The 27,893-nt window shown below is 36.8% G+C and overlaps 3 protein-coding genes across 3 annotated transcripts; all 3 read right to left on the reverse strand.

Annotated features, from left to right (window-relative positions):
- Window positions 1-568: 568 nt before the first annotated feature.
- On the reverse strand, window positions 569-1,493 carry LOC114358516 (cuticle protein 19-like). The gene is made up of 3 exons (XM_028312494.1): window positions 1,448-1,493; window positions 1,084-1,245; window positions 569-739 (listed from the first exon to the last, which is right to left on the reverse strand). The coding sequence occupies exons 1-3, from the start codon at window positions 1,457-1,459 to the stop codon at window positions 569-571; spliced, it is 345 nt and encodes a 114-aa protein (XP_028168295.1). The 5' UTR covers window positions 1,460-1,493.
- Window positions 1,494-5,666: 4,173 nt separating this feature from the next.
- On the reverse strand, window positions 5,667-17,893 carry LOC114358503 (histidine-rich glycoprotein-like). The gene is made up of 7 exons (XM_028312479.1): window positions 17,847-17,893; window positions 17,436-17,678; window positions 17,186-17,352; window positions 16,952-17,005; window positions 9,068-9,269; window positions 8,389-8,555; window positions 5,667-5,797 (listed from the first exon to the last, which is right to left on the reverse strand). Exons 1-7 carry the CDS (start codon window positions 17,856-17,858, stop codon window positions 5,740-5,742), a joined length of 903 nt encoding a protein of 300 aa, XP_028168280.1. The 5' UTR covers window positions 17,859-17,893; the 3' UTR covers window positions 5,667-5,739.
- Window positions 17,894-20,888: 2,995 nt separating this feature from the next.
- Window positions 20,889-27,845, reverse strand: LOC114358517 (cuticle protein 19-like). The gene is made up of 6 exons (XM_028312495.1): window positions 27,802-27,845; window positions 27,233-27,376; window positions 26,718-26,884; window positions 25,666-25,702; window positions 21,385-21,546; window positions 20,889-21,059 (listed from the first exon to the last, which is right to left on the reverse strand). Exons 1-6 carry the CDS (start codon window positions 27,811-27,813, stop codon window positions 20,889-20,891), a joined length of 693 nt encoding a protein of 230 aa, XP_028168296.1. The 5' UTR covers window positions 27,814-27,845.
- Window positions 27,846-27,893: the final 48 nt, after the last annotated feature.

Consider the following 27,893-nt stretch of genomic DNA (forward strand, 5'->3'; position numbering starts at 1 on the left):
ATCGTGTTCAATAATGGTGCTTGTGGTGGGGCACGATGTGGTGGGTGCTGTGCTTGACGTCGGCGTGGAAGCTGAAAAAGAAGAAGATACATTTTAATAAGTCTTCAGATAATATGGAGATAATAAAGGCTGCAACTAGCGAAAATAACCCAGGAAATGATTTTTGAAACAATTTCAAAATGCTAAAACAAATTCGAAAAATACGTCTAAGTTCAATATTTATAGGACTGCAGCACTGTAAGATCTGTGTTTACTATTTAGAACACCAATACATTACAAGTAGAATTACTAGAAGAATCATTGAACATTATCATTAGTATCAGAAATACTAAATCATGGTAGCATTGGCGAAAATGTATGCCTTGATTAAATACCTAATTACTGTCGACCTACTATTAACTACTTACGAGTAGGTACGCGGACTACCCACCGGGCAGCATGGAAAGCGTTGGGGAAGGCCTATATTCAGTAGTGGACGTCATATGGCTGAGATGATGATGATGTTGACTATTAACTACCTACTGTAAAGTCCTCATACTAATGGAAAAATATCCAACATAATAAAGTCTTACCCAGTGTGCTTGTCGCCATGGTAGTGGACGTGTCTGACGGAGCCATCAGGCTCGTGCAGGGAGTAGAAGCCCTTCACGACGTCTCCGTCGCGGGACTCGTGCTGGGTCTTGTGGTCGCCGGTATGGGGGTCTTCTACTTTGTATTCGAACTCGTATTTCGGGTAAGCCTGTGAAGTAATTTTATATTCAGAGCCGTTATACCTTTCAGTTTATTATAGTCCAAAACATGATGTGTTGGGTTTTGATGCTATTATTACAAATTCAATCTCTAATTTTTTTCGTCTCGTTATTATTATTATATCTCATACTTTAATCCTTTTGTCTTTATCGATTAAGTAATCATAGCTAAGAAACTATCGCTTAGAGATATGTCACTTATAGTAACTGACGGAAAAAAAGGATTGTACTTAGTAGTGTCCCTTGTGGGAGACCTATGTCAACCATCTATCCTATGATAACAATTCCTAAAATAATCAGTTGGTTCGGTTTATCTGCAATGAGTATAACTTACATAGTAGTCGTAGTGGTGGCCGTGTCCGTGGTCATGTCCGTGTCCGTGTCCGTGAACGGCCACAGGGTGCGCATGGCCATCGTGTCTCGAGATGTACTGGGAAGAGAACCCGTGGCCGTGGTACGCAGCCACCACGGAAGCGAAAGCAACGATGCAAATGACCTGGAAAAAATGGTGAACATTTTACATTAGTAGAAGGAACAAATAGTTGAAAAATTTTAGATGACAAAGTTGATTCAAAACAAGAAAATTCCAAAATTGATATTGTCACAATTAGAGTTGTAGTTGATACTTGTCTTGAACTTGTTAACATCGTAAGTCATCAAAACTTTTATTCAACAAATCTTTATTAATAAAATACTACCTTAGAGAACATTTTGTTGTATTGTTGTGCTAATGTTTCTAACAACAGCAGGAAACTGATACATTGGCTAAAAATTCACGTCTTTTATATCGATAACAAGGGCAGCCAAGGTAAAATTTGATTTCACTTGCAAGTAGATAGGCAGTTAAAATTATTCACGAGCTTAGAATGCAGTGTTTGCAACAATTTCGTAAAACAATTTTGTTCTACATGCTTGAGTGCAATTACAATGCGGTGTGACAAAAATCTGATATTAGTTTATTGCATGTTAAGCGCCAATATTTGATAAAACACTTTATCTAGCTGATCTTTCTGAAAGTTAGTTTTTATATTGTTTTTTAATTTCCTCTCAAAACGTTTGTTGCATGTTGTTTAGTGAAACTAATTACTAGTTTGCACAACTAATGTGCTATATTTAAATATTGCATTTAGGTTTTTAAACGAGGCTTGCGATGGATACAATCAGTGGACAGTCATACTGGATGTCGTTGTTGTAGTTGCACACGAAGGTCTTAGTGATATACTTACTAATTTACTTATTATTCATGAAATTATAGCATGATAGCCAGAATATCAGTGTGGAGACATAATAATTAGGGTATCATTGGTCAAAACAATCTAAGCACTACACTCTCGCATAGAGGGTTCCGTGCAACTTCATCATATGACACTATTTGCTTTTCATGATAAATTACTTGTTTTCCCTAATTTTATTGTGAAGATTTAGTAAAATCATTTATTTTCCTCTTCTTTAAAAACAGTGGGTGAAAGTGGGTTTTTCCGTTATTTAAGTATTTTAAACCGCAAAGCTTCGTTTTCATATAAGTTACTAGATGTGCCCGTGACTTGTTCTTTCATTTCTTTCTCCTCCCTATTTTTTGGATCACTTTAAAATCTCTGCGTCCAATTTCAAATTTATCTACTGAGGGGTTGAAAATCATAAAGGCGTTTTTAATAGGCTTGTACGGAATCCTAAAATCGATCAGCGATGCTCTCACTTTTTGTAAGCTTTGCCGAGTATCGTTGAAGACGTGCTCATGGTTCACTAAATTTAGGCTATGGGGCCAATAACAATGACCTATTGGTGTTTTCCATTTATTTTAACCATGAATACCACAATGCTACTGTTTGTTACCGCTATTGCATGCGTGTGTATAATTGTCGTTTTATTAGCATGTGGTACTAGTAGGTATTTTTCCTCTAAGGGTCAATTGATCCGAAATTAACTCATAGAATTGTCTTAAAACGTTTAAACATGAGCAAAATGTGTTATACGAATAAAGTTATTTCGACTTTGAGTATTTTTTCCAAGTCTATTTCAGCCATAGTTATCTTTATTTTAACTGCTGATCAAAAAACTAACTCTAATTAGTAAGTACCTGTTTCGTTTGTGTATGTTTAAGGTTTGAACTTACTTCTCCCATGCTAGATTGTTAGGCCCTTTTCACATGTCCCGGTTGCCGGCTAACCGGCGCCGGGTACCCGGTGGTGAAGTGTATGGACATGCCGGATTAATTACGCTGGTACATGTGAAAGCTACGTACCATGCCCATACACTTCACCACCGGGTACCTACCCGGCGCCGGTTAGCCGGCAACCGGGACATGTGAAAAGGGCCTTAGGCTATACGCTATTTGCGTTATGTTGGTATCGAAAATAAATAGTATGAGTTGTACGTGTGGAAACCCGCTTCACGCATCCGCACCACACCGCAATACCCCTGACGAAAGCAAGATGTCTGGTAAACTTTTTTTGAACTCTTTCTATCCGTAATGAGTGATTAGTGTAATGTGGTCTCCAGACAGTACTTGCATACTCCAAGGTGGATCGAACGAGTGAGTTATAGAGGAGAATTTTGGTTGAGATTCCAAACTCTTTGCTGTTTCTTATTAAAAACCCTAGTGCCTTTGATGACTTTTTAATAATATTATTTATATGAGGAACAAAAGTGAACTTACTGTCCATTAGAACACCTAGGTCTCTTACCACCTTTAACTCTTGCAAATCAATCCCATTAATAGAGTATTTGGTTGGAATGATATTATTTTTTCGTGTAAATTTCATAAGCGAACATTTTTTTACATTGAGATCCATTCCATTAATGTCACACCATTTCTTAAGGGAATCGAGGTCCTCTTGGAGCATAACCGCGTCATCCAATGAGTCAACAACTTTTGAAAGTTTGAGGTCATCAGCGAATAAGTATGGGATAGAGTAGCGAATGCAGGACGGCAGATCATTGACAAACATGTTGAACAAAACAGGGCCCAAGTGCGATCCCTGTAGGACACCGGACGTAATATAATGAGTGCTAGACGTGAAACCATTGACAACTACGTAAAATTGTCGTTCCTTAAGGTACGAGTCCAACCAGCCCAACATAGATCCAAAAAAGCCATAAGAAGAAAGCTTTTCGATCAAAATTTTGTGTGGCACCCGATCAAAAGCCTTGCTGAAGTCCGTGTACACCACATCTATTTGTTTGCTAGCGTCAATGGACTCTACAAGATCCTCAGCAAAGCTCATTAAGTTGGTACATGTTGACCTAATTATACAAACACACTGGAAAGGGCCTAAGTACTGAATCAATTATTTCATTTGATTTTGCATCTAACCGACCTGATAACGTTGTAAAGGATGGCCATTTTTTATTTATCTTGTTTGTCAATTTATTGTAAAAAAAATAATTCATAGTTCGAAAATTACATTTAAAGATATAGGTCCAATTTAATGAAAACACGTTTAATTTTTCATTACATCGTCGTTTCAGCCGAAAGACGTCCACTGCTGGACACATAATTTATACACACTTTCATTATATAATTTATATTATTTTATTGACGTTAAGTACTTACTTTACGTCAAAAAAACATATGTATATGACAACCCTCTGCCTGGCTAATGGTAGCGGGTTGGAGCCGGACTTACTATGCCAATATTCGTGGATTAAATCCCCGCAGCATATCACATTTCTGTTCATAAACATACAATTTGTTTGTATTTTTATTATTATGTGGTATCGCTCTGAGTGCGAAATGTGCTTCTCTTGTAGCTGTCTGGTACACGGAAAAAATACCTCGTAGTGATTACGATAATTCTGGCCTAAACCTGTGTAACAATACAAGTTCTCGTTTTTCTAAATTAAAAAATTGTGATGATTACAAGAATGTTTAATACTACTACTAGTTTCTAGTTCGTGGGACATTTTTGTAAATTACTAATCGTTCTAGTAGTCTCGTACGTAACTCTAAATTTATTTCAGTGTATGGGTAGGCCATACGCGTAGTTCAAGCTTTGCTTAGTTTGGGATTAGATGGCGCAGTGTAGTCTATGGTAGTGTCCAAGGATAATACAGGGTTGTGGGTGGCATATACACTGGTCATCACAAAAATCGACCCTCCCGCGACAAGCACTTTCAAACGTATGCATTCCCACTTCCCACATATGTTACCTCAAAAAATGGTCTTTAGAAGGATCCAGAGTCACTTCTTCAAAAAATAGGTAGTTACGCTTGAGCCAACTTTTATGGTTTTAATAGTGTTAAGTTGGGATTAATCGCTATCCATCTGCTAAGAGGACACGTGAGATCATTTTTTGGTTTCATTACCATAAAAATTGGTCTAATTGATCCCAGAGGTGAGCTCAAAGTTAGGTCTTTTTTCAAGTCACATTTATTGCATATGTTAATCGTTTATTAAGAAATTAAATGTGTTTTTATTTATGGATATTTATTGGGCTTTCAAATAACACCAATATTGTTGGCGCACCATGATTATGTCAGTAGAAACGAGTTTTCCTGTAAAACGTAGGTGGGTGGTTTGTGATGACCAGTGTACTTATGTTTTTTTCTAAAAGGTGAATTTTGAAAGAGGAAATTAATAAGATGTAGAGAGACGAGTAAGGACAATGAACTTCAGTAAGCGAGTCATCTGGGATTTTTTTACGCTTTGCTTTTTACTTATGCTATGTGTCATTTCTCATCTTTTCTTTTCCAAAAAATTCTAAAAAATGCTATTCTGTAAGAATTAAAAATATTTAGTGACTTATTTTAAACTTTCCACAAAAAGCTTGAACGTGTGTGGAACATTAGTATTTTTTAATAAATAATATGGAATGGAAATGTCTTTATTGTAATAAATTGTAGTAACGGGGATATTTTTATGAATCGGGAAATCAGATATCAACAAAATAAAAGATTCACTTTTACAAATAGGTGAAAAAGTGTATTTGGTAGAAAAGTAACAACATCACAGTCCAACAAACGATCACAGTATGACTAAGGTCTCAGGTCTTCAGTGGTGGTGCTTGGGCACGACATGGTGGGTGCTGTGTTTCACATCGGCGTGGAATCTGGAAAAATTAAAGACATTTTATTAGTTTCTATAATATCCTCCGAAATTAACTTATGGATTACAAGTTAGGGTCTGTCAGGTAGGCAATTTGTAAATTAGTGTTCATTTAATATGTCGCAGTCGGATTGTATAATCCGCCATTTTACATTACCACTAGGCATTTTACATTACAGCTCTGTTTTGTGATACGGCGGTTCATCGTTTAGGCGGATTGAATACGACTGAATGAAAATCCGCCGGAATGTATTCGGCGCCAAACGTTTTCAATACGGCTAGCCGTAATGTAAAACAGCGTGTCATTACCCGCCGCTTTGACAGTTTTTAGTTCCCATTTTCAATTCCGTGGCGCTGCCTGACATAACAACAACAATGGCGTCGGATGCAGTAAATGTGTTGCTAAATTACGGAATTATTTCTGAATCGAATAAAGAAAACGTTATAAATATGTGTGTCGACAGTGAGTTTAAGAACAATTTTAACTTGCAATTGAAGAATTTCTATTCTTCACAATGTGGAACAGTCAAAAAACCGTGGACAAGGGACCGAGTTTTGGAGGTTATAGCCCACATCAAAACCGCTAAAGTGGCTATGGATTCTGGTGTTCGGCGGAATCCTACGCAATATTATTGGTGCAAAAAGTATGATATTATGACAGTGGCCGGTGAAGATTTTGAGATATCTTTTATTTTAAGAAGTTTGTACCTTGTGATTACTCAATACTCATTATGTTTAAAAATGACTAAATCCAAATCTTTCATTATATTATTAACTTTCAAAAAAAGTTTATTTGTTTTGAGATAGCTGTCCTTGTGATTTATAAACATACAAAAAAAATACTGAAGCCAAATATATTATTTAGTATTACTTACAGTAACGAAGATAATAATTCTTACTTAATCACTAAGGAATATCGTGAGAAGAAATCTTTCGTATTAAAATTTATTTACATTAAACATTGTTTTATTTTGTAAGTATGGTCACCCTACTAAACGTGGGCCGCCGTATTGAAGAACGTATCGCAATAACAATCCGCCTAAACGTTGAACCGCCGTATTACAAAACAGAGCTGTAATGTAAAATGCCTAGTGGTAATGTAAAACGGCGGATTATACAATCCGACTGCGACAAATACACTATTCGCAGTAAAAATATTAACGCCCGTATTCACAAACATTACTATGAGGAATCACAGTGCGCGTGGACGCAGAGGGCGACATATGAACGAATCACAGAGCTCTATTCAATGCTGTGCGTTCGATTTGATGCTGCTTCACATAAGCAAGCGTCGTTTGTGAATACGTGCGTAATTACGAGTATATTGGAAGATTAGTTCAATTCGAATTCAATCTGAGTTCTAACGAACGCTGAATGAAGGCTATAAGTGATTATTTCATAGCATGTTACGCCTTGTTAAATTTTTAACTACAGAGGTTACATAATTTAATTACTCGTTAACGATTAACTATCCGTGTAGATTATCTACATATTCGATTAAGTCAATAGGAGAACAACTACTACGAATGCTATAAATCTTGAAACTTTTTACAGTTTTTCGGCTTGGTAAGCGATGTAAAGGTATCACCTTCTTTTATTAAGGTAGGACCTTTTTTTATTTATTTTCTACCTGCCCAGAGTGCTTGTCAGCGTGGTAGGCAACGTGCCTGACAGAGCCATCGGGCTAGTGCAGGGCGTAGTAGCCCTTGACGACGTCACCATCGCAGTGCACGCTAGAAAGTCTCACAAATGGACTATAATTCATCAAACTTTGTGTTTATTGGGTACGTACCCAGAGTACCTGTCAGCGTGGTAGGCGACGTGCCTGACAGAGCCATCAGGCTCGTGCAAGGTGTAGTAATCTTTGACAACGTCACCATCGCGGTGCTCGGTAGAAAGTCTCACAAATGGACTAAAAAGGCATCAAACCTTCTTGTATTTATTTTCTACCTGCCCAGAGTGCTTGTCAGCGTGGTAGGCAACGTGCCTGACAGAGCCATCGGGCTAGTGCAGGGCTTAGTAGCCCTTGACGACGTCACCATCGCAGTGCACGCTAGAAAGTCTCACAAATGGACTATAAAGGCATCAAACCTTGTGTTTATTGGGTACGTACCCAGAGTGCCTGTCAGCGTGGTAGGCGACGTGCCTGACAGAGCCATCAGGCTCGTGCAAGGTGTAGTAATCTTTGACAACGTCACCATCGCGGTGCTCGGTAGAAAGTCTCACAAATGGACTAAAAAGGCATCACACCTTCTTGTATTCATTGGCTACGTACCCAGAGTGCTTGTCAGCGTGGTAGGCGACGTGCCTGACAGAACCATAAGGCTCGTGCAGGGCCTAGTAGCCCTTGACGATGTCACCGTCGCGGTGCACACTAAAAAGTCTCACAAATGGACTACAAAGGCATCAAACCTTCTGATATTTATTGACTACGTACCCAGAGTGCTTGTCAGCGTATTGGCGACGTGCCTGACAGAGCCATCAGGCTCGTGCAAGGTGTAGTAATCCTTGACAACGTCACCATCGCGGTGCACGCTAGAAAGTCTCACAAATGGACTATAAAGGCATCAAACCTTGTGTTTATTGGCTACGTACCCGGTGTGCTTGTCAGCGTGGTAGGCGACGTGCCTGACAGAACCATCGGGCTCGTGCAGGGCGTAGTAGCCCTTGACGACGTCTCCGTCGCGGTGCTCCTGTTGGCTCTTGTGGTCGCCGGTGTGAGGGTCCTCTACTTTGTATTCGAACTCGTATTTGGGATGAGTCTGTGGAGTTGTAATTAATAAATTATTATGCAACTTCTTACATGTACATAATACGAGTAGATATATTACATTGATTGATAATGATAATTCAACTGTTTTGGGCAGCTTCGAAACCATTTGTTGAAGTCACGATCGTTTGTCATATTACTCATGTCATATAAGATCTTCTCCCTCCCTGATAGGAGGTAATTTTGGGCCGGAGAACAGTAGATACCTTTGTAACATCTTGAAAATCAGTTCGTAACCCGAAGTATACTTAAGATTCCTGCATATTTTCTGGTGAACGTTGACTTACTTGAACCTAATATCAACAAGGGCTTAGTATCAACATATCAAGATTATCCATGTCTTACATAGTAGTCATAGTGCACTTCGTGGCCGTGGCCGTGTCCCACCGCCACCTTCTCGGAGGGGCCGTGGTGGTTGGAGATGTGCTGCGAAGAGAAGGCGTGGCCGTGGCCAGCCACCACCGACGCTAGGGGACGAGCCATCTAGAGGAGAACACTACTTACATAGTAGTCATAGTGCACTTCGTGGCCGTGGCCGTGTCCCACCGCCACCTTCTCGGCGGGGCCGTCGTGTTTGGAGATGTGCTGCGAGGAGAAGGCATGGCCGTGGCCAGCCACCACCGACGCAAGTGCGAGGATGCAAGCAACCTGGAAGATTATTAACCCAATATTAGTAAGACCAAAATGTATGTAGGTATAGTGTAAACTTCAGGATAGTAATCAACTAAGTTAAAAATGTCTTTATCGAAGATGTTGTTGACACAGTATGCAGCTCGAAGAGCCTGACTCAAAAAATTTGAAAAATCAAAAACACTGAGTTATGCTTTCATCTCCTTGTTAAATTTGATATTAGTCAGCTACTTCACGCCTAAAAAATATTTTTACAGCTCCTTTTTTTAAGCTGCTTGAGATGTCATGATTCACAAACAAGGGCTCAATTAATCAATCCAGAATTTGAAGTATCGATTATCACTTTCCGATAGATCACAATAAACACAATAACGTCGATATCCATCATACTAAACCAACACAAACACTGTTTTAACGATTCACCAAGTATCAAAAAAGATACTTTAATAAATTAAATATTACCTTGGAGATCATATTGATTAGTTGTTAATAGTTCAAAGTGGAACTGTAAACTGATGCCAACAGGTTGTAACCCCCGGCTTTTATACTTCGCACAAGGGTAGTCAAGGCAACGTTAGTTTCACTATAATAGTTAGCGGTGAACTCATTATGTTAACACTCTTTTAGTATGCAGCGATTGATAATTTCGCAAAGTAGGTTCTAGTACGAACAATAAATACAACATTGCTAAAGTTTCATTATTAGCTACTGTCAGAATTACGCAAAGGACAATGACCAAAAGTGGTCCAAATGTCCACCACTAATGAGACCTATATTGGCTTATAGTCCATTAAATAGATAATAACTTTCGGTATGGGACGAAAAAAAAATAAGCTGTCAGTAAAAAGTTATGACAGTTTGAAAAATTGTAGTAGTTTACGCGCTAATCTCAGGAACTACAGTGTACCTACCATGAGTTTACGTTAGGTGTACTCGCTAGCGACTACGTAAAAAAATGACATTAATTAGTATGACATATTGTGCAGCGCCCCTAGCGGCTACTTTCAAGAAACAAAATCTTTATAAAGATTTTTGACGTAATCGCTAGCGAGCACACCTAACGTAAACTCATGGTAGGTACACTGGTCCTATTTGAAAAAATATTTTTGTCATGGATAGCCCATTTATCAAGGATGGTTTTAGGTTATTTAACATCACCCTACAACCAATAGGGGCGGAGCAGTGAAGACAAATGTTGTAAAAATGGGAAATATTATCAAACTATTTTCACGCGCGCAAAGTCATAGCTAGTATAATATAATAATTCGTCTACATATAACCCAGTACCTACCAGTTGGAAAAAAGACTATTTTTACCCCTTTCGCATATTCAAAGTATTCCAATATTGTTGTCTTTCTTCTGAGCTTATTTTTTTTTCTTTTAGCGAGAACCTAACACGGCACACTAAGCGACATGACATAACATGCATAGATTAGTCCAAAATGTGCGATGGATAGACTGATATCGAGAACATTTTTCAGATGAAAAGGTGAAAAACATGACTTTTCATTCAGTCATAACTTTTTACTGACAGCATATTTTTGATTGCGGTTTGGTTATAATTAATCAGTATTTAGTAGACTATTTTACAACATAGGTCTCGTTAGTGGTGGACATTTGGACCACACTCCATACATTTTTGGTCATTGTCCTTTATCTGTGTAACTATTGACACAAATGAAACTAGACAAATCAATGAAATCAAATGTTCATTATAAAAATTTAATTGTTTTATTTTTTGCCCTTAATAACTTACATGCAATCGTTTAATTTATAGTTCCTGTCTCATTAAGACCTAACTGATGCGTATAGGCATAATTCGGGTTAAGGCTTTCATTTATAACTGGTTAAATTTTGACGAGACATAAAACGATAATTGGCGGCCATAAATATCCAGTTTGATTGAATATTACAGCGAAGCGAGCGTATTCCATTGTACCTACCGATAGATATGGTATGCGAGTACAACAATCAAGTTGTTTTAAGTGTTGTACTAATTCGAAACAGTATTGTTATTGGGATTTCCTCATGAATATACAGTATTTGAGATAAGGCTAGCGATAATTTAAGGCGATATTGTGATGTCAATTTTATCGACAAAAATGCCCCCATGTGGGCCCACCCCCTTCCTCTTGGAATGGGGGGGGGGCTTAATTTTTTTTTGTGACTATATAAAAATTGTTTGTATTATTTTTTTTTAAGTGCCCCGTCTTACAGATAAATAAAAAATTGCATTTATAAGCCAAAAATAATGTGTCATTAAAAAAACACAAAAATGAAAAATAATGACCAAAAAACTTAAAAAAAAAACATTAAAACATTAAACATTAATTTTAGTTTTTGTCAAAAAAAACAGTTTTGACTGGCACGTTTTTGGGGTATTTGTCGATAAAATTGACAAAATAACATCGCCTTAAATTATCGCTAGTCCTATCCCAAACATACTGTATAAATACATACTTATTTTATTATTATATCTCATTTTTTTTTACTTGAGAGCAAAATAAAGGGTGTAGGTGGAACTAGAGACAGACAATTTTTAAGTCTTATACATTGTTGTAGAGAACTCAACAGCCTTTAAGCCCTATTACGTGCATACGTTGCGTGTTAAACAAAACGTTGTAATTTGACTCCCATTTATAGCTCGCTTACGGGTGCACTTTAGTAATGATTACGAGAATTAAATAATACGCTGTAGTTAAAATTAGAAGAATTTATGACCGAATATACGAATAATTTTGCTTCATTTTAATTTTTTTATTGCAATAACTCTGATCAAATTATCAAGGGTCGAGTCATCAAAATCAAAATCAAAATTACCTTTATTTGTTTAGACTAATTAAATTAGTAGGTACTTGCAAATCGTCAAATGCTCTTAAGGAGCCTATACATGTCTCATTCTTTTTTGCCCTACCAGCGCTTCGAGACAAACATTTGGCAAGTGCTGAGAAGAAGCGCCGCAACAAACTCAGTCACCACTGCATGCCGGTTTAAAAATATATCTTTTTCACCCAACGTCAAAAATAGATCAAGTCGTAACCTGAAAATATTTTAGGACTGGATTCAAAAAAAAAGGTTAGGGTATAGCAAAGGGGGTGCAGGACCGGTAAAAATATTCTATTTAATCATTTTAAATCGATTGAAGTACCATCATCATCATCATCATCATCATTGCAGCCATAGGACGTCCACTGCTAAACATAGGCCTCCCTAATGCTTTCCACGTTGATCGATTGGTAGCGCCCAGCGTCCAGCGCTTCCCTGCTACCTTTACGATGTCGTCGGTCCACCTTGTAGGTGTACCAACATAAACGTAATCTACACAGCATATTAAAACAGCCCAAGTGGCCAACACCATAACCGTGACCTGCGATCTCTATTTAAACGAGATCATAATCTTTACTACAAACAATCCGATTACTCCGACTCTCAGGTCAAGTTCAGCCGAGCAAGAAAACGGCGCCCGAGTCAGGGCCACTCATCTTCTGAATGGAAGTCGTAATGTTGCGACATTAAACTGTCTACAGATGGATAACTTTGATATTGCGTGGATTATTTAATTGTGATGCTCTATAAGCTGTTGTAGGCAACATTCAACGTAAAATATTGTGCTGTTTATTATGTTTGAACATTTACGCTTTTGTTTAATAGTGTCTGTCTAAAGTTGCACGACATTTTTAGTATTTTAAGATATGCAATTAGTTGCCTGAAAAGTAGAAAGAGTGTAGGCATTACTTTTCTTATAAAAATAATTTATTGTTTACAAATACAAATAGTTTTTGAAAAATTTGTGATAAAAAACATAACCCTCCTTCTGGCGTAGTCGGGCATGACAGGACAAACAACATTAATCTAATTATCATCTGGCGTCTTTGTAGTTGTCATCGTTTCAGCAGAATGACGGCCACTGCTGGACAAAAGGATTTTCACTAAGACCGGTCCTGCGCCGCCCGCATCCAGGCACCTTCCGCTTTGTAGTCGTAAAATCTAAATATTCACCCTCTTACCAAAAATTATACGCTCGATGAACAGTATAACTTGATGACTTGATTGATAAGCAATGGTAAGCAATACTGTTTCGCAGTGGCAAGCAAGAATGCGCGAGACGCGGCTGGCAATGTCGAGGTTGAAAAAAAAAAGTTTCGTGAAACCAATTTCGGGAAACTAGCGACATGCTTAGATGGACATTTGTCCCTAGTCAAACAAAGTCTGCTTCAGTTGTCTTCATAATAATTGGTGATGACTAACACAAGCAGTTTATCGGGATAAAAAATAATAATTGCAATATCTAAATTACAACAATTAACTCAATTAAGTAGTTTTAAACATGTCGAGACACGCACGCATTTAGTACGCCAAGTCAGAATATTAAGCAGAGGCGTAAAGACGCTCGGCTGGGTTTTGAAAGTGAAACCTGACCGGTAATCAAAAATGGGAAGGCTTTAAAAGTAGATCACCTCGCTACCTTGCAGCCATGGTTCCCATAAGGATTCATGACATTGACAAAAAGGCTGCAATGGTTTTATACGAACAAAAAGTTTGCATGCATGAACATTATGTTAGTATTGGTCGGTAAAAAGATACTTGATTTATGAATTTTTGTATTTGTCAAAACAAAAGAGCAACAAAATTTATTTTCTTTCATAAATAAAAAATAAAAAGTATGTTGGTAAACCTCTTTGTTAGTTTCCAACAAGGCATAGTAGGTACACACACACACAGTTTACAAGGTTTGCTTAATTTTGGTCTTATAGTGCTAGTACTTATACTAATACTTAATAATAAAACATGTATGTTTTATCCAGATAATGTTATCTGAAATACTAATAATTTCAGTCACACTTATGTACCTACATTGAGTTCTAGTTTTTGATTTGACCTTATTAACTAAGCATGAGTCACTATGATTATTACTGTTATGTAATAATGTTTGAAAGCACGTCACTATTGAATCATTAATTAGCACTTGAAAACACAAAGTCGATCTTTGATGCAAAAATTGAGAAAACGCTACTTTAGAAATTGATGTTGCATATGTTTGATTATGCTTGAATATACTTTGCATACTCGAGTTTTTTTATGAATGAAACTACATTATTTTAAAAGGCAATAAACATGAAAATTAGACAGCTTCTTTTAAATTACAAAACGTTTTTTGACGGGAGAGAATGGGTTTTCCTCTCTTTGTTTTATTGTTATTTTGGGCTCTTTTATTTACTAAAATAAAAGAAAGGCTCGATTAATCTGAACCCCACTTTACACTTGAGTGAATATCGGAGGGTGTTACGCAAGGTGTCCAATTAGGACCACTCAAATTACACATGAACCAGATTTTCAGTTTGTGAATGAAAAAAGTGCTCTTTTTACTTTTCAAGGCGAGTAACCCAAATTGTATCAAACCAGTTTTGGAGAGTTGTTTTTAATGTATAAAGGCAAGAGGTCCCGGTGAGTGAGGCACCAGACTTGTGTCCGAAGTTGTGGGAAAAGCAACAATATGGCTGCCAAGGTAAATTAATAAAAAAACAAGGAAGATACTTTCTTAAGAAATTCCTTAGCATTTAATACAACTTCTAAGTTTACACTTTGAAATTTGAAATATTTATTAATTTAATTTTTTTCTTTAATAGTTTCAAATTATAGTTCGCTATCATTTATTGAAAAAAAAAAAGTAATTTTAGATTTTATCTCTATAGCGTCTAAATAAAATAACCTAAATAAAAAAAATAAGCCTTATGAATAAAAAAATGAATTAATAAGGCCTTTTTACCTTATTAATTCAGTTGCGTTAATTACATTATCATCAGCATTATGACGGGCGTTAAAAGATTAACTATTATTATTTTCAACAGGTTCTGTGCTTCCTCGCCCTCGCGGCGGCTGCCTCTTGCCAGGACTACCACCACCACGACTACCACCATCAATACAAGACGGTCATCCAACACGAAGCACCCAAGAAAATTGAGGTGCATCACCCCGTCCATACAATCTCATACAAGGTAAGTTTACACAGACCAACAAAGTTAATTTAGCTCCTACTACTAAACCAATCGATCAACGTGGAAAGCATTTTGGGAGGCCTATGTTCAGCAGTGGACGTCCTGTGGCTGAGATGATGATGAAAGTAATGAACTACGAGTAAGTGTCTACTTAGGTAGGTACTACAGTGTTGCTCTGAGTCGTACCTATTCAATTTTTCGTTATCACATTGACTGCAATAGACAAATAGGTTGTCAATCTAGTTCTATACCTATTTTTGACAAAACCATGTTGATGTGGTTACAAGAAAGGCTCAAAATGGAATAGCATCATAAACGAATGTTTCGAACAACTTAGCACAATAAGACAGAATACTGTTTAAGATGAATTTCAGTGTAGCTATACCTAGTCTTAAAATGAACCTGAGAGAAGGATTATATTTCTTACACGGCTATCTTTGATCCCAAGTACTTACTTGAAGGAGGTCACATCCATTGTTCAAAAATCTAATATTTCAATAACTTCTAGGCTGTCCCAGTCCACACAGTCCACGTGACTCAACAGAAGCACGAAGCTCCTAACCACTACTTCGTGCCTGCGCAGCCTGCCCCAGTTCACGAGATCCTGGCTCCAGTTCATGAGCTNGATCATTTACTTGAATGGCGCGTCAATTTTTAAGAGAAAATATTGATGCACTCACTTCAATCATCAATTACACACAACTGAAAAGAATAACTGTCAATTTTTATTCCTAGAAGCATAGACCATATCTATTGGCTACGACTTGCATCAATTAGAGCACTGCATCTTTTCACGTGTTAATGTATAGAGCCAAATTAAAACACACAAAAAAGTGGTACCATATGGGACCGCTAGTCTATAATGGGTTAACAGAAAAAAATTACGTCTCACGTTAAGGGGTGTTGAATCAACACTGTTGATGAAGTACGTATGACGTGTGGCTAAGGATGGAAGGGTTTTTCGTGACGATATAATTTCAATATCTAATATTTATAAGTTTACTAGCTAACCTAAGTTTAGTTTAAATTGTTCTCTCTCATCACTATCATTGTAATACCCAATAAACCATTAACGGGTTATTCAGTTTTAAATTCAATGAATAAAAAGAAAAGACCTATTGAATAAATATGCAACAAAGAATTTGAATTTGAATAAATTTTTGCAGAAGTTGAAATGGTTTTTGAAGAGTTGGGTTTTCAGAAAGAAGGTTTTCAATAAGTTCGTTTTATTTATTCAAAATAATTCTTGCTGTCATAACAGTTCAAGAAAATAAATAAGAAAATAAATTAATTAAATGTGTGACTCGAGGAAACTAAAACGAACTAAAAATTACTATGAAAATCCAAATTGACATTAAATATCCGACAAAAATATAAAGCTCTCGAATACGAGTAGTAATCCTAGCTACCTTATAAGGATATATCGGATATAATAAGAAAGATAGAATGAATTACATTGATCAACTATGTATTTACTAAATGTTAGGTAGATAGGTAAGTACACCTTCTTATTATTTTAAGAAGATTTAGAATATGTCAGCAGGGGCTGATTTGTGATTTGCATGTTGAGTTTTTCCCTTGAAAGTTGTTGTGATTTATTAGTGAATAAGAGTTAGGTATTTTATTAATTGACAAAATTACGTTTGATGTGTAAGGAGTTTATAAATGAAAATTCAAAGTAATTACAAATAATATAACATTTATTACGTATACAAACAGGGTAACAAAGAAATGTAACTATTTTTATCCTTTTTAGTGGTGATGATGATGTTCGGGGACCAGATGATGGGTGCTGTGCTTCACAGTGGCGTGGAAACTAAAAGAAAGAAAATATATTATTATTAACTGGTGAAAAAGACAAAATTAAGAATAATTGTTAGTAAGGACTAAAATATCATCACAGTGTATTTTATTTGGTGTTATTTTATTAAAATTGTATGGTCTTAATGGCTGATAATATTTTCATGTTACAGTCGTTATGACATTGGATGCCTACCCGGTGTGCTTGTCGCTGTGGTAGTCGACGTGCCTTTCAGAGCCGTCGGGCTCGTGCAGGGAGTAGAAGCCCTTCACGTCGTCACCATCGCGGTGCTCGTGCTGGGTCTTGTGGTCGCCGGTGTGCTTGTCCTCCACTTTGTACTCGAACTCATATTTAGGGTAAGCCTGATGAAGGGTATTTAAGTTAATTTAAGTAATGAGAATTTCAAGATATTGCTCCTAAGATTTTATAGAAACCTGGCACTTACATAATAATCATAATGATGTTCATGACCGTGACCGTGTCCGTGACCATGTTCATCTCCATGTAAGTGAACACTGACTTTCTCGGGTTTGCCGTCGTGTCGGGAGATGTGCTGCGACGAGAAGCCATGGCCATGTTCGTGGCCGTGATGTTCATGGCCGTGGTGTTCAAGACCATGGTGTTCATGGCCATAGCCATGTTCAAACTGGGCAGAGGCTACAGCTGCCAGAGCAGCAAAGCATAGAACCTGTTTTGAATAAAAAGAAACATAATAATATCTTTGTGATACTGAATAATTATCCTTTTTAAATATTATTGTCAAAGATATTTACAACATTTTTACTTGATATTTTGGGATACTTTAGGTAGAATGGTCTTAAATTAACAATAACCGTTAGGTATATTTAAATGTTACCTTAGAAATCATTTTGTTTGGTTGTGTTATTGTTATCAAACCCAAAGGTGAACTGATACCATTTGGTACAAGCCCACGACTTTTATATTCACATCAGGGCTAACCGCGGTCATAATAATCTATATTTAATCTAAATTATTGGCAGTAAAAAAATAATGTGCGAAGTTTTAGTATGCAATACTGTAATCGTTTCGTAAAGGCGTTTGCTCTACATGCGTTCGTTCGGCAACGCGACAACCATCTAGAGAAAGGTTCAATTAACAATTGGAATTTGATTTCAGCCTTCCGTGAAACAATATCTGTTATTGTAATAGTTATTGTCTTTTAATTCATGGAAGTTTCTTTAATTTGGTCGACGCCTCCTTCAAAGTTGATCTTATTTTGTCTTATTTTGATCATAAATTAATTTGAACGTTTTTAAAATGAAATTAATTATTTTGTTTCAGACGTATTATAGAAGGAGGTAAAGCAGTATCTTAAGAAGCAAATTGAATTCCCAGCGTCGCAATGATCCAAGGGATAATTAATATCCTTGGCGTATCCAAGTTGAGGAGAACAGCAGCAGTTGGTAGCAGTACGATTCTATTACGTTACAATAAAACAAGATCAAAAAAGTAGGTCTGCTAAAAAATATTTTTTTCGTCCTTAACTAACAGCTTATCATAGACACTGGACTAACACTAGAGTATTTTCACGAACATTTCTATGAACCGTCTTGTGAATGGTACAATACTAGTAAAATGTCAGTTTCCAAAGCGCGTTTGGTTCGTGAAAGGGTGATACACCATATCATGGCTCATTGTTTTGTTATAAGTAAATGCTCTAGGTTTTTGTTTTGGTCATCTATAATATTTTTTTAATAGTAAATGTGTTCATTAAAGCATGTCGAACTGTCGAACTAATTATTTAGCCACTTTAACTCTGACAGTTGAAAAGGCACGTAACTAGTCACGTAGGCAGTAATTTACTATTCGGACTCCGTTAATTCTTTATATTTTATGTCATTAGCTATAATTTTATCCTTGTTATAACTTTTCTCGAGCACTACCATAGATGCACGTTTTAAAATTTGTTTAGTTTCCAGTTACAGGTAATGTTGATTTATAAAAACCTAGTTTTTCATACTGAATTGTTTTCCAGATATTTAAATAGAAAATAAAAATGGTTAACAATAACTTAGGCTGCTTGTACACGCTAAGAAAAGTCGCCGGGCCTTCGCAAGAATTAGTGTCGTTTCTACATAATACATGAACCGTGTACATTGCTCCAGCACTGACCAAGAAATAATTGAAGGGGTGAGTGGACAAAGGTCTTAACTAACAAAATGAGTTATGTGTGTTTGAAAATGTTAATCTGCTCATACCACATTTGAATCCTGAAATGTATGAATGCTTGTCAGATTTTAACACCTTTGTTGAGGTTTGACACGTAACAAAATTGCGTGTTTTGAGCTCATTAGTCGTATTTATCATCACTTAACATAGGTTATGTTCATGCAAAAAAGTCGATTCCTCAGTTTTGTCAGATAACACCTTTGTCTACTCACCCCTTCAATTCTTGTCTGCGTTAGATACGACATGCGGATGACGCGCACTGTGTGACAATTTTCGTAGCTAGGTTCGACAAAATTCTTGTCTTACCTTGTCTTTGGCAGACACGGTGAAATTTCTTAGCGTGTACAAGAAGGCTTACTCAGATAATGTAATGTAAGAGATATTTAAGGTACTATACACAATTAGCCAATTAGTTAGAAATTACTAAAATAACATTAGAAAAAAATAATATCTTGTCTTTCTTAATGATACCTACCTTTTTTATAGATGCTCTGAATACTTCATATTTTTTGTTTTATTTAAATATTGTTGCTCCACTTTGTAAAATGTATTAGACGAGTAGGTTTCTTTTCTTAATAAGTATTAATTGTTAATGTCAATGCAGCAAAATTATTTGTTGGCTTAAATATATTGAACTGTTTAACTGCATGAAAACAAGCATCAATCAGAAGTTTTTGCGATTAAATAAATAATAATCAATTAAATTATTTTATTTTGTGTATTTGTTTCTTATTTAATGTGGTGTACCTACTTATTCTTCTTCGAGCTACACTCTTGCCAAAGCGATCGTGGTCGTCACACCTGGTTTGGTGGCAAGCTTCACAATTCGCCATTCCTCCCGCGTTGCAGCTTTTCATGTGCACTCGTGGAGTGGACCATGGAGTGTGGTTTTGACCTGATCAGTCCAGCTCATGGGTGTCCTGTCGTACGCTCTTGTGGTATGCAATAAGGTGTTTATCTATCTTAATACTAATTTAAGTAAATAATGTTTATAGCATTTATAAAGTGAAATTAAAAGAAAATATAAAGCATAAAGGTATTTATTGTATCACATTTTTTTACAGAATATAAAACATATCAAAAGTAACAGGTAACAATCACAGGTAACAGGTAGGAACCAAAGGTAACATTATCGTGTTCAATAATGGTGCTTGTGGTGGGGCACGATGTGGTGGGTGCTGTGCTTGACGTCGGCATGGAAGCTGAAAAAGAAGAAGATACATTTTAATAAGTCTTCAGATAATATGGAGATAATAATGAGTACGCGTATAAGGCTGCGACTAGCGAAAATAACCCAGGAAATGATTTTTAAACAATTTTAAAATGCTAAAACTAATTCGAAAAATACGTGTAAGGACTGTCCAGATTTAGAGGACTGCAGCGCTGTAAGATCTGTGTTTACTATTTAGAAAACAAACACATTACAAGTTACTTGAAGAATAATTTAAAATATAACTAGTATCAGAAATAATAAAAGACTAAATAATGGTAACATTGGCGAAAATATATGCCTTGATTAAATACCTAATTACTATCGACCTACTATTAACTATTTAGGTACGCGGACTACCCACCGGGCAGCATGGAAAGCGTTGGGGAAGGCCTGTGTTCAGTGGACGTCCTATGGCTGAGGTGATGATGATATTGTTGACTATTAACTACTGTAAAGTCCTCATACTAATGGAAAAATATCCAACATAATGAAGTCTTACCCAGTGTGCTTGTCGCCATGGTAGTGGACGTGTCTGATGGAACCATCAGGCTCGTGCAGGGAGTAGAAGCCCTTCACGACGTCTCCGTCGCGGGACTCGTGCTGGGTCTTGTGGTCGCCGGTGTGCGGGTCTTCTACTTTGTATTCGAACTCGTATTTCGGGTAAGCCTGTGAAGTAATTTTATATTCAGAGCCGTTATACCTTATGTTTATTATAGCCCAAAAGATGATGTGTTGGGTTGTGATGTATTATTGTTTGTGTATTACAAATTCAAGCTTTATTTTTTCCTTCTTGCTGTTATTTTTGAGACCTTGAGACCTTGTCTTTATCGATTAAATAATTCACTCATAGTAATTGAAGGAAAAGATGGATTGGACTTAGTGGCGTCCCTTGTGGGCTTGTGGGAGATCCATATTGTCAACCATCTACCGTATAATAACAATTCCTAAAATAATCGGTTGAATCGGTTAATCAACAATTACAATAACTTACATAGTAGTCATAGTGGTGGCCGTGTCCGTGATCATGTCCGTGTCCGTGTCCGTGAACGGCCACAGGGTGCGCATGGCCATCGTGTCTCGAGATATACTGGGAAGAGAACCCGTGGCCGTGGTACGCAGCCACAACGGAAGCGAAAGCAACGATGCAGATGACCTGGAAAAAATTGGTGAACATTTTACATTAGTAGAAGGAACAAATAGTTGAAAAATGTTAGATGACAAAGTTGATTCAAAACAAGAAAATTCCAAAATTGATATTGTCACAATTAGAGTTGTTGTTGACACTTGTCTTGAACTTTTTAACATCGTAAGTCATCAAAACTTTTATTCAACAAATCTTTATTATTAAAATACTACCTTAGAGAACATTTTGTATTGTTGTGCTAATGTTTCTAACAACAGCAGGAAACTGATACATTGGCTAAAAATTCACGTCTTTTATATCGATAACAAGGGCAGCCAAGGTAAAATTTGATTTCACTTGCAAGTAGATATGGCAGTTAAAATTATTCACGAGCTTAGAATGCAGTGTTTGCAACAATTTCGTAAAACAATTTTGTTCTACATGCTTGAGTGCAATTACAATGCGGTGTGACAAAAATCTGATATTAGTTTATTGCATGTTAAGCGCCAATATTTGATAAAACACTTTATCTAGCTGATCTTTCTGAAAGTTAGTTTTTATCTTTTTATATTGTTATTTTAATTTCCTCTCAAAACGTTTATTGCATGTTGTTTAGTGAAACTAATTACTAGTTTGCACAACTAATGTGCTATATTTAAATATTGCATTTAGGTTTTTAAACGAGGCTTGCGATGGACACAATCAGTGGACAGTCATACTGGATGTCGTCGTTGTACTTGCACACGAAGATCTTAGTGATATACTTACTAATTTACTTATTATTCATGAAATTATAGCATGATAACCAGAATATCAGTGTGGAGACATAATAATTAGGGTATCATTGGTAGGTACCTTTTGCGTGCGGACCCTAAAAACAATCCAAGCACTACACTCTCGCATAGAGGGTTCCGTGCATCTTCATCACATGACACTATTTCCTTTTCATGATAAATTACTTGTTTTCCCTAATTTTATTGTGAAGATTTAGTAAAATAATTTATTTTCCTCTTCTTTAAAAACAGTGGGTGAAAGTGAGTTTTTCCGTTATTTAAGTATTTTAAACCGCAAAGCTTCGTTTTCATATAAGTTACTAGATGTGCCCGTGACTTCATACGTGTGAAAACATAGGATTTTCATTACAAACTTCCAACCCTCGTTTTACCTTCTTAGATTCGTAAAATCCTTCTTAGTGGTAGTGTAGTCCTTCTACATCCTATAAGGACCTTACCTGCCCATGTTTGTTGGTGTTATATTTTCTGAAATTTCGTGATTAATCAGTGAGTGGTATTTCGCTTTTGTATATGTAGATTTATTAATATTTCTTTGGAATATTATTGTGGCTTGCTCTTTCATTTCTTTCTCCTCCCTATTTTTTGGATCACCTTAAAATCTCTGCGTCCAATTTCAAATTTATCTACTGAGGAGTTTAAAATTATAAAGCCGTTTTAATAGGCTTGTACGGAATCCTAAAATCGATCAGCGATGCTATCACTTTTTGTAAGCTTTGCCGAGTATCGTTGAAGACGTGCTCATGGTTCACTAAATTTAGGCTATGGGGCCAATAACAATGATCTATTGGTTGTTTTCCATTTATTTTAACCATAAATACCACAATGCTACTGTTTGTTACTGCTAATGCATGCGTGTGTATAACTGTCGTTTCAGTTTTATTAGCATGTGGTTCTAGTAGGTATTTTTCCTCTAAGGGTCAATTGATCCGAAATAAACTCATACAATTGTCTTAAAATGGTTAAACATGAGCAAAATGTGTTATTCGAATAAAGTTATTTCGATTTTGAGTATTTTTTCCAAGTCTATTTCAGCCATAGTTATCTTTGACTATTTTTAATTGCAGATCAAAAAACTAACCTTAAGTAGTAAGTATCTGTTTCGTTTGTGTATGTTTAAAGTTTGAACTTACTTCTCCCATGCTGGAGTGTTAGGCTATACCTACGTTAAAATTTGCGTTATGTTGGTATCGAAAATAAATAGTATGAGTTGTACGTGTGGAAACCCGCTTCACGCATCCGCACCACACTGTTGCTCTTACTATTTTTACCTGACTACGGCAAAGCAAAAGGAGGGTTATTCAATTGGTACAGATGTAGACACGCATGTGTGCGCCCGCAGCAGTCTTACACCCGTATTCACAAACGATGCTTGCTTAAGTGAAGCAGCCAATTGAACGCACAGCGTAGAATAGAGCTCTGTGACTGGTTCGTGTGTTACCCTGTGTGTCCACGCGCACTGTGAAAGCTCATAGTAATGTTTGTGAATATGGACGTTAGTGTAAACCCTTAGTATTAGAAGCATAATATCTAACTGAGTTTCTTCCGCCACTTCTTCTCAGCACCAGCCCATATGTAGATGTAGTCCCGAAGTGGTGGTAGGACAAGCTACATTTGGGAAGTGTATATGTCACCGTAAAATTGTGAATTCCGTCAGATTATAATCTGACGTAGTTAAATTACATCTAACCTAACCTAACCCACTGTTAGTTTACAATCTAACGCGTTATATTATGAACTGACAGAGTTCACAATTTCACGTTGACATAATTATACAAACACACTGGAAAGGGCCTAAGTACTGAATCAATTATTTCATTTGATTTTGCATCTAACCAACCTGATAACGTTGTAAAGGATGGCCATTTTTTTTAATTATCTTAGTTGTCAATTAATTGTCAAAAAAAATTCATAGTTCGAAGATTACATTTAAAGATATAGGTCCGAATTTAATGAAAACACGTTTAATTTTTCATTACATAATTTATATTATTTTATTGACGTTAAGTACTTACTTTACGTCAAAAAAACATATATGCCGAACTTACTATGCCAATATTCGTGGGTTAGTGGTATACGGGCTGGAAGACGTAGCGTGGGCAGGCCTCCTACTAGGTGGACCGACGATCCTGGTAAAGGTCGCGGGAAGAGCCTGGATGCGGGCAGCGCAGGACCGTGCATTGTGGAAAACCTTGGAGGAGGCCTTTGTCCAGCAGTGGACGTCATTTGGCTGAAACGAACGAACGAACGAACGATTCGTGGGTTAAAACCCCGCAGCATATCACATTTCTGTTCATAAACTTACAATTTGTTTGTATTTTTATTATTATGTGGTATCGCTCTGAGTGCGAAATGTGCTTCTCTTGGAGCTGTCTGGTACACGGAAAAAAATACCTTGTAGTGATTACTATATATTCTTAATTCTGGTAAACCTGTGTAACAAACACAAATTCTCGTTTTTCTGATTTTGTGATGATTACAAGAATGTTTAATACTACTAGTTTCTAGTTCTGGGACATTTTTGTAAATTACTAATCGTTCTAGTAGTCTCGTAACTCAAATTTTCTTTCAGTGTACCCATACGCCTCCATACGCATAGTTCAAGCTTTGCTTAGTTTGGGATTAAATGGCACAGTCTATGGTAGTGTCCAAGTTTAATTCAGGGCTGTGGGTGGAATAATACTTATGTTTTTTTCTAAAAGGTGAAAAAAATTTATTATTATTGAAAGGGGACGTTTCGCACGAATGTGCGAACTTCCCCTTTCAATAATAATTTTTTTTAGTAGGCGTTACGCCCGGATTTTTCAAAAGTATTAAAAACGGGTGCGAATCGACCTCTTTGAGAACTAGTAATCGCATACTACTAGTTCAAAAAAGAGTCGATTCGCACGCGATTTTAATACGTTTAATACATCCGGGCGAAACGCCTACTAAAAAAAAAATTATTATTGAAAGGGGACGTTTCGCACGTTCGTGCGAAACTACTACTAACCCGTCATTTCTCATCATTTCTTTTCCAAACAATTCTAAAAAATGCTATTCTGTAAGAATTAAAAATATTCAGTGAGTTTTATTTTAAACTTTCCACAAAAAGCTTGAACGTGTGTGGAACACAAATTTTTTATACCAGTATCAATTAATATGGAATGGAAATGTCTTTATTGTAATTGTGGTTACGGGGATATTTTTTATCATTGAGATGAATCGAGAAAACAGATAATAATATTAACAAAATAAAACAGTCAACTTTAAAAATAGGTGAAAAAGTGTATTTGGTAGAAAAGTAACAACATCACAGTCCAACAAACGATCACAGTATGACTAAGGTCTCAGGTCTTCAGTGGTGGTGCTTGGGCACGACATGGTGGGTGCTGTGTTTCACATCGGCGTGGAATCTGGAAAAATTAAAGACATTTTATTAGTTTCTATAATATCCGCCGAAATTAACTTAATCCTTCAAGCCCCGCGAATCTAGACACAATAGATAATCAATTGTTATGGCATTAATGTATGCCGTCTGGGACTTTAAAGGTTAAGGATTAGTTAGGGGTCTGTCAGGTAGGCAATTTGTAAATTAATGTTCATTTAATACAAACTATTCGCAGTCAAAAATATTAACGCCCGTATTCACAAACATTACTATGATGTATCACAGTGCGCGTGGAGCTCTATTCAGTGCTGTGCGTTCGATTTTGATGCTTCACATAAGCAAGCATCGTTTGTGAATACGGGCGTAATTACGAGTATATTGGAAGATTAGTTCAATTCGAATTCAATCTGAGTTCTGACGGACGCTGAATGAAGGCTATAAGTGATTATTTTATAGCATGTTACGCCTTGTTAATTTTTTAACTGCCGCGGTTACATAATTTAATTACTCGTAAACGTTTAACTATCCGTGTAGATTATCTGCATATCCGATTAAGGCCTAGTTTTTTTATTCGTAGTTAAAATAACTAATTGTTAAATTTTGCTACTAATGGTTAAATATTAACAAAATGTAAACTAATAGTTAAAAAATGTACTACAAGTCAAGCTATCCATTGTTCGAAAAACATTTTTTTCTGATATTTTTAACCACTTCACGTCAAATTTGACCATTGGTAATTTTAACTACGAATCAAAAAACCGGGCCTGTCAATAGGAGAACAACTACCTACTACGAATGCTATAAATCTTGAAACTTTTTACTGTTATTCGGCTTGGTAAGCCATGTATCAGACTTTCTTGTATTTATTTTCTACCTACCCAGAGTGCTTGTCAGCGTGGTAGGCGACGTGCCTGACTGAACCATCAGGCTCGTGCAGGGCGTAGTAGCCCTTGACGACGTCACCATCGCGGTGCACGCTAGAAAATCTCACAAATGGACTACAAAGGCATCAAACCTTCTTGTATTTATTAGCTACGTACCCGGAGTGCTTGTCAGCGTGGTAGGCGACGTGCCTGACTGAACCATCAGGCTCGTGCAGGGCGTAGTAGCCCTTGACGACGTCTCCATCGCGGTGCTCCTGCTGGCTCTTGTGGTCGCCGGTGTGAGGGTCCTCTACTTTGTATTCGAACTCGTATTTGGGATGAGTCTGAGGGTATTAAAACAATAAATTATTAACGGCAGTCTTTAAAGACTCATTGACAGATAGTGAATTGATTGAACGTTATCAAATACCGTTTTGGACAGCTTCGAAACGAAAAAAATATAAATGAATCGGTTCTAGCAATAAAGTTACTAATTTGATTAAATCGTTGACTAAGGGTCTCTACACATCAAGCCCGCTGGAATCTCAGTGGGTTGGTGTCGGCGGCTTTATTTCAGAAGAATCATATCAACGACTTGTATTTTCTATGGCATTCACCAACATGTCAAAAGTTGACGACTCGTGTCGATGAATATGATAAGTATCAACGTATCTAGATTATCCATGACTTACATAGTAGTCATAGTGCACTTCGTGGCCGTGGCCGTGTCCCACCGCCACCTTCTCGGCGGGGCCGTCGTGCTTGGAGATGTGCTGCGAGGAGAAGGCGTGACCGTGGCCAGCCACCACCGACGCTAGGGCGAGGATGCAAGCAACCTGGAAGATTATGTATGTATATATGGTAAAATTTATGTATGGTGTAAAGTTCAGAATAGTAATGAACTAAGTTAAAAATTTCTCTATCGAAGATGTTGTTGACACAGTATGTAGTTCGAAGAGCCTGACTCAAAAAATTTTGAAAAATCAAAAACACTGAGTTATGCTTTCAGCTCCCTGTTAAGTTTGATATGAGTCAGCTACTTCACGCTTAAAAAGATTTTTTACAGCTTCTTTTTCGAAGCTGCTTGAGATGTCACGATTCACAAACAAGCGCTCAATTGATCAATCCAAAATTTGAAGTATCGATTATCACTTTCCGATAGATCACAATAACGTCGATATCCATCATACTAAACCAACACAAACACTGTTTTAACGATTCACCAAGTATCAAAAAAGATACTTAAATTAAATAATATTACCTTGGAGATCATATTGATTAGTTGTTAATAGTTCAAAGTGGAACTGTAAACTGATGCCAACAGGTTGTAACCCCTGGCTTTTATACTTCGCA

The sequence above is a fragment of the Ostrinia furnacalis genome, unplaced genomic scaffold, assembly GCF_004193835.3.
Source record: "Ostrinia furnacalis isolate ACB-3 unplaced genomic scaffold, ASM419383v2 OfSCF3968, whole genome shotgun sequence".
Taxonomy (NCBI): Eukaryota; Metazoa; Arthropoda; class Insecta; order Lepidoptera; family Crambidae; genus Ostrinia; species Ostrinia furnacalis.

Excerpts from the sequence above, each read along its gene's own strand:
- LOC114358503 (XM_028312479.1), bottom strand. Across the intron at positions 17,353-17,435 it reads AACATCATTATGATTATTAT|GCTTACCCTAAATATGAGTT; the intron begins GTAAGTGCCAGG and ends ACCCTTCATCAG. Across the intron at positions 8,556-9,067 it reads AAGTGCACTATGACTACTAT|ACTCATCCCAAATACGAGTT; the intron begins GTAAGTAGTGTT and ends ACAACTCCACAG.
- LOC114358517 (XM_028312495.1), bottom strand. Across the intron at positions 26,885-27,232 it reads AAGTGCACTATGACTACTAT|ACTCATCCCAAATACGAGTT; the intron begins GTAAGTCATGGA and ends TAATACCCTCAG. Across the intron at positions 21,547-25,665 it reads AACACAGCACCCACCATGTC|GTCATCTGCATCGTTGCTTT; the intron begins GTGCCCAAGCAC and ends AATTTTTTCCAG.
- LOC114358516 (XM_028312494.1), bottom strand. Across the intron at positions 740-1,083 it reads GCCACCACTACGACTACTAT|GCTTACCCGAAATACGAGTT; the intron begins GTAAGTTATACT and ends ATTACTTCACAG.